Source organism: Arachis duranensis, chromosome 5 (genome assembly GCF_000817695.3).
Source record: "Arachis duranensis cultivar V14167 chromosome 5, aradu.V14167.gnm2.J7QH, whole genome shotgun sequence".
Taxonomy (NCBI): Eukaryota; Viridiplantae; Streptophyta; class Magnoliopsida; order Fabales; family Fabaceae; genus Arachis; species Arachis duranensis.
Genome location: NC_029776.3, coordinates 8,885,820 through 8,898,046, shown reverse-complemented (window position 1 = coordinate 8,898,046; position 12,227 = coordinate 8,885,820). Strand labels below are relative to the sequence as shown.

The 12,227-nt window shown below is 29.4% G+C and overlaps 1 protein-coding gene across 2 annotated transcripts in view; it reads right to left on the bottom strand.

The window, feature by feature from the left end:
* The window catches only part of LOC107487898 (cytochrome P450 71D8-like), an 8,585-nt gene extending 3,771 nt beyond the window's left edge, over positions 1-4,814 (bottom strand). For both annotated transcript variants that reach the window (XR_008009242.1, XM_016108591.3), the window contains exon 1: positions 3,831-4,814. Coding sequence is in view for 1 of the 2 variants with exons in the window: in XM_016108591.3 (XP_015964077.1) it covers positions 3,831-4,718 (888 nt within the window). In the remaining variant the exon portion in view is untranslated. The remainder of the gene's footprint in view (positions 1-3,830) is intronic.
* Positions 4,815-12,227: the final 7,413 nt, after the last annotated feature.

Here is a 12,227-nt window from a genome sequence, read left to right as displayed (position 1 = left end):
TATTATTATTATTATTATATTTATCATTACTTATTCTCCTTGTGAACTTTATATTCATGGCCCAATTTGAGTGTTATGTTTAAAAGAGCATTTCTTGGTTCAGTATGGCTATACCCAAAAAAAGACACAAGAGATTATCTCCTTTAACCATCAATTAATTTTTCAATAATGCATTAATTTATCCTGCAAACCTCACCAACTCTTTTTTTCCAACTGATGGATGATTGTGACCCATCTATTGTGCATCAGCTGTTGTCCCCAATTGTGGCTACAGGTGAACCACGCGTCCACCATTACTTCTTGCCACTTCATTTTATCATGTATTGAAAAAAATTACTATCAGCACCATAGCACCACCCCTTTTTATTTGGTCAAGACTGATGAACCTCTGTCCTAGGACACAGTAAAAAGTTAACAAGTGGTTCGCTAGGCGACAGGTGGAGGGCATGCACGAGAGAGGCTTGGTCCCAACTCCCAACTTATCTAAAAGTTATGGTATGTTTGACTTTCACTTTAAAACTTCAGAATCACTCAATCACACTTTCAATAATTTTCCCTTTGAAAACTTCCATATCATTATTATTCTCTCGATTTTTTTTTAAGATAACTCTTGGTCTAAAACAATATAGGTTCTATCTTTTACAAAGTTACTCTGTAACCACATTATTATTATTATTATTATTATTATTATTATTATTATTATTATTATTGACTATGTTATGCTAATAAATTAATATAAATTAAAAATCATTCTAATGTTTATAAGAATATCTTTAAATTTTAAATATTATCTAATTAAGCATGGCAACAATAAAAAAATAGAGTAATAAAATAAAACAAAAAAGATAACAAAAAAATGAGAAAAGAATCTACATTAAATTAATTTGAATTTATTTTTTTACCAAATTGATAAAAAGATAATAAAAAAATAGAATAATAAAATATAAGAGTACAATTGAATACATCTAATTTATTTAAATATATTTTGATTGAATTTTTGTTGTAGCGTTACCATAACAATATTACAATAACAACGTTTCAATATTTATTTAAGATTCGTATTATATAGCCATCAAATATTATCAAATATTATTAATACAGTTTGCATCCACATTTTTTTAGAATTTACACATATAAATTAATAAAATTTATTTGTTAAAAATAATTTAATATTTATGCTGACTAAATAATGACAAAAAAACTAAAAATTATTGGCCTAAAAATTTTTCTTTATTTAATGAATTTTAATAAAGTATACAAATGACATCATTTTATATATTGATCTGTTTTTAAAATAATGTAGTCTCTTTTACTTATATCATCAATATCATTTTAAAATTAATATACCATACAAATTTTAATTCTATATCATTTCAATTATTATAAAAATAAAAAATAATACCCAAAATAAATTTCACTCGAATTGCTCTAAAAATTATACATCACTAAGTCAATTAGACAACTCTAACAAATAGTTTTGTACGTGGTAGCTGGAGCTGGAAAATTCATTAATCCAGAATCAGCTCATTCACCACTAAGACTATTCAATTCAAACTTAAATCTTTTATAAAAAGAAATACAGTTTTGATATATTTTAGAAAGATATTAGGTATATTTTTTATTTGAACTAATATTAGCCAATTCTCTTTTTTTTTTATATATACGAAAAATATTAGTTTCCCTAATATTTCCGATCAAATAAGAATATCGATTAGTATATTCGATTTAAAAGCGACTATTTTTGTATATCATCCATTTCTTTCCTTTAAAATTATTTAATCGGATTAGGATTTTTATATAAACATTGTTTTTTATATTTTTTATAAAATAAATAACTATTATGATAATTAAATTTGATATAAATAATTATTAAATTTTATTATATATTTAAATATTTTTATTAACTAATTTTAATTAAATTAGTTCAAACTCACCAAAAACTACTCAAAGACATGCGTGTAAAATCACACTTCTTTTTATACCTATAAAAAATAATACCGAAAATTCTTAACGGTAATACAAGACTAAATTCCCATTTTGGTCTCTAAGATTCACGTAATTATTCATTTTGGTCTCTGAAATTCAAAATTACCTATACTGGTCATCCAGATTCAAGTTTTGGCACCAATATGGTCCCTTGACTCTTTCCGGTGATGATTAGGCAAATGAAGTGCCGAGATGACACCCTTCCTATCACGTTGGACGCTGTAACGGCTAGTCAATGTGTCGAGGGTTGTATTTGTATCCAATTTAGTCCATAAAACCTTAATTATCTTATTATTTATCTGAGTTATAATGACAAAGTTTTAATAAGAGAGACTAAATTGGATACAAATACAACCCTCGCCACATTAACTAGCCGTTACAGCGTCCAACGTGACAGGAAGAGTGTCATCTCAGCACTCCATTTGCCTAATCATCACCGGAAAGAGTCGAAGGACCATATTGGTGCCAAAACTTGAATCTGGAGGACCAGTATAGGTAATTTTAAATTTCGGGGACCAAAATGAGTAATCGCGTGAATCTCAGAGACCAGAATGGAAATTTAGTCGTAATACAAAAAATTTTTAATTTTGATATCAAAATTTTTTAAAATTCTAAATTTCATGTTGCAATTTTTTTAACTTCTTATTCTTTTTTTTTCTTCTTTTTCATGCAGAATTTTTGTACTTTTTTTATAAAGTTATGTGTTTCTTCAAAAAATTTTGGGTTTATTTTTGTTAGAAAGGATAAACAAAATAAAAATGAAACAAAAATTTGCATAATTATTTCTATTTTTTTGTTTTTTTATTCGTTTTAGAGGATGAAATAATAAAAATTATAAAAGTGTGAAACAAAAAAAATTATAAAAACAAGAAGAAAGATGGAGAGGAAGAGTTGTTGTTTGAAAAATTATAAAACAGAAAAATAGTATCAAAATTTTTTAACTTTGGTATAAGAATTTTTTTAGTTTTGACACCAAAATTTATTACATATGACACATAAAACAAAGTGTTGCAGTTTTTTTTTGAAAGAAGAAGACGACAATAACGACGATGACGTTGAAGAAGAATTGCGCAAAAAAATAATACATGAAATAAAATATTGTAGATGTTTTTTATTCTCTTTTAGTAGAAAAAAACGACATTGAAAAATAATTGTACCAAAAAAAATGATGAGAAAGAAAAAAAGAAAGAAGAGAAGAAAAAGGTAAAAAAGGAGATAATAATAATGACGGTAATGATAATAAAGAACATACAGAAAAAGTACACTTACGTAAATTTGACTTGTTGATTTGGTTAAAAAATTATTTAGTTAGTTAGTATTTCTTGTAATAAAATAGTTAAATATTTTATAATAGAATAATTTAACATTTTTAAAACAGGATAATCAAACTATTACAGCCGATTAATTATTAATTCAAAAATGACACAAAACAAAGGCCGGTGTAACGAAAGATTCAAAATGTTTAGTTTTCAGTTTAGTATATATATATTCTGCCATGTAGAGGAAAAGGTATATATATGTGCAAACAAATAGTTTCTTTTTGAATACTTTCGCTGTTACGCACGTGAGATTATCATATTCATCATCCTAAGACAATATATTAAATGGACAAAGTGTACAATAAATATTGGTAAATATTAAACTCACGATATGATATTTATAAATTTTTAGTGTATATTTTTATTTATTTAAATTCTTTTTATGGATATTTTTGTTTATTTATTTTAATATATATTTTTTATTTACTTTTATACTGATAAAAATAAACATAACGAAAATAAAATAAACACACACAAGAAAGTTACAATGAATGCATTAATTAATGAACTAATTAAGTTACTAACCCCAACAACAGCTTTGATGTTTGAGATTGTTAGCTTGGTCTGGAGATTGCTACTTTGCTGCACTCTCAATAGAACATCAACAAGGTCTTCCTCCTCTACATTAATCCTACCTTCTCTTTGCTTCTTTTGATGTTCCATTACGATATCCTCGAAGATCCTATCAAATTTCTTGTACAGCTTCTCCGCCTTGGACTTCAACCCACTCAAATAATACAGAGGTTTGATGGATGGAAACAAATCCGCCCAATGAAACCCTCCAAAAATTTCCACCACTTGTTTGATCAGAAGTACAAACTCATCAAGATCCTTGTTGCAGTTACCAAATGCCGCCCTGTAAACAGAAGCACTTGTCAAGGAGAAAATCATGTCAGTGAGATTGATCCGTGAACCCGCGGATTCACGGATCTTCTGAACGAGATTTTCAGTCTCGGCTTCTCTTACAGAAGCCAGAGACTGAACCTTTTTCACACTCAAAAGCTCCAGAGTACATATCTTGCGCATGTCTCTCCAGTACTGGCCGACGGGAGAGAATGCAATATTTGTAGGGCCATATGTAAGGGTTGGAACAGCAGCAATACAAGGCCTCTTTTGAAAACAGGCATCATGGTTTTTGAGTACCTCCTGGGCTAGCTTAGCGGAAGATACAACCACTGTGGAGTTCTCACCGAGTTTTAGGTGCATGATAGGTCCATATTTCTTTGCAAGTTCTCTGAAAGAACGGTGTGGTAGTGGTCCTGCTAGTGCAACTTGATGGATGTTACCGATGATGGGTAATTTCCATGGACCAGGGGGAAGGTTAATGGATCTTGGTTTGACATATTTTGCAAGAAAATGCAACACTGTGAACACCAAAATTGCAATACCCAGTAAGTAGTTTTGAGGTTCCATGTTATTAATTAATTAATCGACCTCTCAAGGTATGTGCTTGTAATGATTTTTGCTTAGATTCATCGGTCCTATTTATACAACTTTATGTAAATGTAAAAACTTAATTATTTAGACTTTAGGAAGATAAACTACAAAATATCGTATATATATGCTTTCAAGTTTCAACATCAAATGTAAAATTTGTCTCCGAGGTGATCTTGTAGTTCATAAATTTCGTGAATGGGGGTATCTATCATATGCTTATCTTTTCCTAACTGCTCAATTATTGGACTTGATTTTCCACTTAGACACTTTGAATCATCAATCAACAGCTGCTGGAAATTTGATGTGCTTTAATTACATTTAGATTTTTATATATTTTAATATTATATTAAAATTAAATATGTATAACTTATAATAGATAACATCTGTAATGCATAAATACTGACACGGATACAGGACACAATGTGGTACAGAACATGCCGACACACAAATTTCAAAATCTTATAAGACACGGAGATACAAATATATAAAATATGATGTATTTTTTAGACAAATAATAATTATATTTTGATATTTTATTGATATTAAAATATAAATTAATTTTTTAATTATTTTTAATATCTTATTTTAATTATATAAAGTATTTAAAATATTTTTTATTTTAATAAATAAATAATAATATATACTATTTCTAAATTTATTTCAAGAATATATGTTAAAAATAGGATTGGATACGCTGACACGTGATAGTATTTAAGTGTATTCAAATGTATTCAGAGAAATTTTTTTTTTTATTATGATATGGTTGGATACGGCAGACACGCATATCAAATAATAAGTGCTGATAAGTATTGTGTGACTCGTATCCAAAATATGTCTGACACGCAGACATAACAACTTAGCGAAGTGTCCGTATATAATAGGGTAATATACTTAAAAAATAAAAGTTGTATTTGACTAATAAATATTAGAAAAAGAGAAATGTTAGGAAATTATCAAACTTTATTGTTTTTAGTCATTATTTAACTATTGACTCAATTTTTTTAATTTAATTTTTTTAGTCTAATAATTTAACAACATATTTTATCTTATATTTTTAAATATTGATGATTAATATAATTAATAGTAAAAAACAATCAATTTTAATGATATTTCTATATCATTTTTCTTCTAGAAATTATATCAATGGTAAAGGTACGATTTGTTATAAAATATCTGACATATGACACATGTCATATAGTCTTGTTACTGACTCGAAACATTTCAACGTATAAATAATTGCTCAAAATTTCATAAAATTTAAAATATAATAATTTTAAAATACAAATACATGTCTATTGCTAAATTATCTACTTATTAACGTTCAAACTTTTTGAAATTTGATATGCTGCTGCACATTGGTCACTTGCGTATCACACTAGTAATGGTGTAGTTTCTTTGGAGAAGTTATGAATTATCTATAAGTTGTAACACTACTTTTGTTGGTTTTGTCTTAAAAATATGCCTAAATTTTAATTGTTGTATTGGGAATTTGGAATAAACAAATAATTAAAGCCATAGTATACTAATAAATTTGTACCTAATTATAGATATATTATCATCAGTTTTGCTAGAAGAACAAAAATAAATAATTAATCAGACAATGAAAAATTTATGCATTTAAATAGTTGCAAAAATAAATAATTGTGGATCAAAGCTAGTAATACATATTATTTGACGAGTTAATACCAATACAAATTAAAAGACCAATTTTCCTACTAAATACAAAAGAGAAAATATAATTTAAATCCTTGTTTATATCTGTTATACGATGGGATAAATTTTGATAATCAATAAGTCGAAGTCAATTTTGTGATTACAAGACTGAGAGCAAGATTTGACGAAAGGAAAGATTGAAAAGAATTTAAGTTTAACATAGTTGCTTATTAATTGGCAATTAGTAAAAAATTTGAGATAGTATCAACATTCGATAGCATATTGTTTTAAAGAGATTTGATTCTTAATTTTTTTTTACGAAGCGAAGAGGTCAATTTTTAAAGTTGGTGAGGTGACCTAAAAGACAGTTATCAGGTGGGTATTTAGTAGAGTTAATATTTAAAATAGTCCCTTAAATTTTATCCGACGTAATTTAGCCTTCAAACTTTCAATTGACTTATTATATCTTGAAATTTTGATTTGTGCCTTAATTTGGTCCTTCCGTCGTTTTCCGTCACCAGAAAACTGATGTGGCAAATTTCAAGGACCATTTTAAATATTAACTCGTTTTAATTCTAAGAAAAATTAGTCTAAAGGACCGTTAAGAAGATTTAATTATTAAAAAAGATCTTTAATACTAAAATTAGTAAGAAGGGCCAAATCTTTTTATAATATTTAAGAAGAAGAATCAAATCTTTTTATAAGGAGATAAATATATCCTTAATTATTTTTTATAATCTTTAATATATGCTGTTTGATTCTCAACGCTATATTGATATGTATGAATATTCACTTGAGATTAATTAGTTAATTAATTTAAAAAAATTATCCTAAAAGATTGTTAGAAAGATTTAATTATTAAAATATTAATTCTTAACTATTTATTAATTTATTTTTTATAATTTTTATATTAACATTTTTTATTTTTTCTAAAATTTTAATAATTTTTATTATTTATTTATTTTTTATTTTTACGATCTTTTGTCTTTTTCTCATTAGCTAAAGATCACAAAAACAAAAAAATAAATAAATAATTAATAAAAATAATTAAATAATAAATGTCTACCATTCAATTATTAACAAGAGCATGAATGAATATTTAAATATCTTAATATTTTTTTTATTAATTTTGTCCGAAATTGTTTCATGTATACGCTATTGTTGTGCACAGTGCACCTATATATAAACATGTTTAATATGTGCAAGATTCACCTGAAACAAAAATTGGAGCACTACTGCCTCTAAGATTACATTGTCAAAATGGCTCTTAGATGGCTTGTTCACTCAACTTGCCATGTTTTGAGGTACTACCCTATTGACAAAACTGCTGAAGAAGGATTGACCCAACAAGAGTATCCTACTACTTGTTCAGAGTTTCAAATGCCTTTTCACTATCCACGCTACACCAAAGGGGACTATGAAATCATGGAGAAGTGGAAGGTGAATTTGCTTCTTCAGCAGTATGGGCTAAGTTTCAAGGGCACCCTTCATGACAAGAGGGCTTTTTATATTTATCTCTTTATTATAAAAAGATCTGGTTCGTCTTCTAAAATATTATAAAAAGATTTGGTCCTTCTTACTAATTTTGGTATTAAAGGTCCTTTTTAATAATTAAATCTTCCTAATAGTCCTTTAGAATAATTTTTCCTTAATTCTATCCCTACCATCAAATTTTCAACAGTCAACATATGGCCAACAATTTTTTTTTTCAGTTTTACCCTTCTTTTATACCTACCACCACTATTATCGTTACATTATTCTCTTTCTCTCCTCTCAACCATTAAAACAACTATCACTGGCCAAAAAAGCCATTGGAACTAAGAGTCCGATACATCACTTCCAAACAAAAAAAAAAGAAAGCTTTAAGCTTTATTTGTTTAGATAATAAAATCAAATTCAAATTTTCCTTTTTATTATTTTATGATTTTGGGGCAAAGAATGAATGGGTTGAAAAAAATTGTTGAAAAAGCTGAAATCAATCAAGTCAATTGGGTGTCAGATAAGATTAAATCCTTCAAGTGAAAGTATTGGTACATTGATTTTTTTCAAAAGATTCTAACTTTCAACCTAAGTTCTCTCTTTGTTTTCCAAAAATATATTCTCAAGAAAATAGTTGTTATCTACCCTTTTCAGAGAATTTTGCTATAATGAATTTTTATAGTGGCCAATCCAATTAAAAGGAATCAGAATCCCATGACACCAAAAAAAGAGGGTTAAGTCTCAAGAGTCTAATTTTAGAAAGTGGGTTTAAGTCTCGCTGATGCTAGCGCACATGGTGTTGCTGTAGGTTAGAAGCTTTTCACACTTGTTTACCTAGCACTATGCAGATCAGGGTGGAGGAGTGGAGGCAAAGGACCAACTCGAGCACCGCGACAGTGATGAATGGATTTTTGACGGTTTAGAATTTCTCAAATAAAATCTCGTCGAAGTATAGTTTCTAAACCAAGCAATAATCCTTTTATACAAAAAGTTGTTTGTCACTAAAATAAACCCCTAAAATTAATAACCGAAGTATTTAAACCTCGGGTCGTTCTCCCTAGGAATTACAATAAAGTGTCTTGTTATTGGTTGTGAGTTAATTTGGGGTTTTTGGATAAGAAGCATGAAAAGTAAGTGGCAATGAAAATAAACTAACAACTATAAAAGGCTCTTGGCAAGGTATGAAAATTAGAAGTCCTATCCTAGTTATCCTTCTCAATTGTGATGAGAATTGTTCATTGCTACCACTTAGTTAACCCTTACTAAATAAAGGAAAGTCAAGTGGATGAATTGACTTGAGCCACAAGTCCTAGCCAACTCGTTGAATTGGAAGAATGTAGAAGGAACAATACTAGATCTACAACAAAATATAAGAACACATAAAGGAAATTACAACAAGAGAATAGAAGAAGATGAATGTAACAACAAGGAATTGAAAAGATAGAAGTAGAAGAAGATGAATTAAAATCTAGATCTAAGAACTAAACCTAATCCTAATCCTAATTCTAGAGAGAAGTGAGAGCTTCTCTCTCTAGAAACTAATTCTAACTAATCCTAATGAGTGTGTAATGATTGGAATCCCTTTGCTCTTCAATCCTTGGCTTTAAATAGCATTTTTGGCGCCAAAGTTGGTTGAGATTGGGCCCCACAACCCTTGAGAATTCGTTGGCCACGTTTTCATTAAAAAATCATAAACCAGCACCGACGCGTACGCGCACAGCACACGTACGCGTCCATGGGGTAATTCGCAGGTGCGCGTGCGCGTCCATGAGCGAGTTCAACTTCTTTGACTTTTCATGATTTCTCCACTTGCATGCTTTCCCTCTTCACTCCTTTGATCCATTCCTAGCCTTTTCAATCTGAAATCACTAATAAACACATCAAGGCATCTAGTGGAATCAAAGATGAATCAAAATCATCAAGTTAAAGGCCTAAAAAGCATGTTTTCACATCTAAGCACAAATAAGGAGACAATCACAAAACCATGCTATTTCATTGAATAAATGTGGGTAAAAGGTGATAAAATCTCTTAAAATCAATACAAGATAAACCGTCAAAACGGGGTTTATCAACCTCCCCACACTTAAACCAAGCATGTCCTCACGCTTAAACCAAGAATGGAGTAAGGGTATGGCATTTATTCAATGGAACTAACTAAATGCAAGCTACCTATATGCAGCTATCTAAATGAATGCAATTGCTTGGTCAAAATAAATCAATTCCCAAGAAGCATATATGCACAAGGGCTAAGGACTAGCAAGTCTAATCCACAATTGAATTGAGCTATTAAATATTTTTACAAACTTGCATGAAAAGTGATACTTATACAAGTATCATGAGGTCTTTTCTTTGGTTGTAATGGGGCTAGGGTCAAGGTATGATGCATATATGGTTAAGTGAGCTTGAAATTTGAATCTTTGATAAGCTTAAACTTCCCACCTAACCTATGACATCCTATACGATTAAGTTCTAACCTAACTACCTATTTTTCACTTTTTCACATACTCATGTATCCCTTTTCATTTCACAACACTCATGCATTGATTTTATTGAGCTATACTTTGCTTTGGGGCATTTTGTCCCCTTTTTATTTCTTTCTCTTTTTTCTTCTTTTTCTTTCTTTTTCTATTTTTTTCTTTTTTTCTTTTCCATATTATTTTTCTTTTCTTTTTCTTTTGTTTTTCTCATTTTTTTTCTTTCTATACAAGAACATCAATGCATAAGGTTTTACATTTGATCAATACATGAGTATGTACCCAATTTCCAATATTTTCAATAACAATATAAAATTACCCTTTTATTTACCCAATGTCCCAAGATTCCCACACTTGAATGATGCTCACACACACTAGCCTAAGCTAATCAAAGATCCAAATAAGGACATTTATTGTTTTCCGCTTTAAGGCTTGTAATGTGCTAAATTAAGGAACAAGTGGGTTAAGCGTAGGCTCAAATTTGGCTAACAAGGGAGATAAAAGGTAAGGCTATTTGGGTAAGTGAGCTAATAAAATGATGGCCTCAATCATATAAATGCATGAATACACAAAATAATAGACATAAAGAATCAAACAAATCAAAGATTACAATTATAGAAAGAGAATAATGCACACAAGAAGGAAAAATAAGTGGTTATAAGATGTAACCACACCATTAGGCTCAAGTCTCACTTGCTTGTGTTCTTAGCTCAAAAACATGATCCAAAAGATATATAATTCAAGCAAGTTCTATGAAAAGTTTTCACTCAAATCAATTGGTGCCCTATAGATAGAAATTCTTGAAAATTTTCATTATTTTGACTAAGCTTATTGTGTATATGTATGCAAAAATTAAGAAAATGCAAGTAAAAATCCTAAAATCTTAAAATGAAATGCAAAAGTGTTGGGATTAGAATTTTGTCACCCAAAATCGCCAAACGGTCGGACGACCTCCCCACACTTAAAAGTTTGCACCGTCCTCGGTGCACTCAAAGATGAGCAAGGGGGTACGGCGATTCTCCGGATTGCTACATGTTCTTAGTCTTGCTTCCATGTTTGCTTGTGGTGCATTGTTCATGAAAAGCAAAAATATAACACTATAAGATGAGAAGATATAAAAACAAGGAAGCATACATTGTTGGAATGAGGAACTAATCACTAGAAATGAGTGAGTGGATTAGTGTGACATGAATGACAAATAAGTGTGTGAATTCTAAATTGCGTGGTTTAGAACACACATTAGCCTAAAAGTTATGTCACAAAAGAAGCATGCACTTCACTTATCTAGTGTGCTTGAGATGCTTTAAGTAAGCTTGTAAGGTAAAACAAGCATTAGAGAAGCATGGAAGCATTCACGCTAAAACGTATGGATGCATATGATCATGAAATATAATGCATTAAGGTAAATGCACATCATCATCCATCATCAAGAGGTTGCCTAATCACAAAATAAGGCTCAAATCACATGGTGGCCAAATCATGTAATTCAAGAAGAGTTACAAGCTCGAAGGCAATTCTCATCACTTGGTATTTTTCAAAAGATAAGCATGAAAAACTCAAGACCAAGTAGCAAAACATAACCTCAATCATAGAATCCAACAAAGATTATCTAAAAACATTCATGCTAAAATAGTATTTAGGCAATAAGGGTAGCAATGTATAGTAAACAAAGTCAATAATCCAACACTTATAATGAAAATGGAGAAAATAAAATGAAAACTAACTAATTAACCAACTAAAATAAATGTTTATCCATGGTGTTAGGAAGTGTTGGATGAGGGATTGGAGGAGGGAAGAAGAAAGGAGAAGGAAAAGAAATGGAAAGAGGAGAAGAAAAGAAATGGATGGAAGAAAGGGCATCCACGCGCACGCACGCATG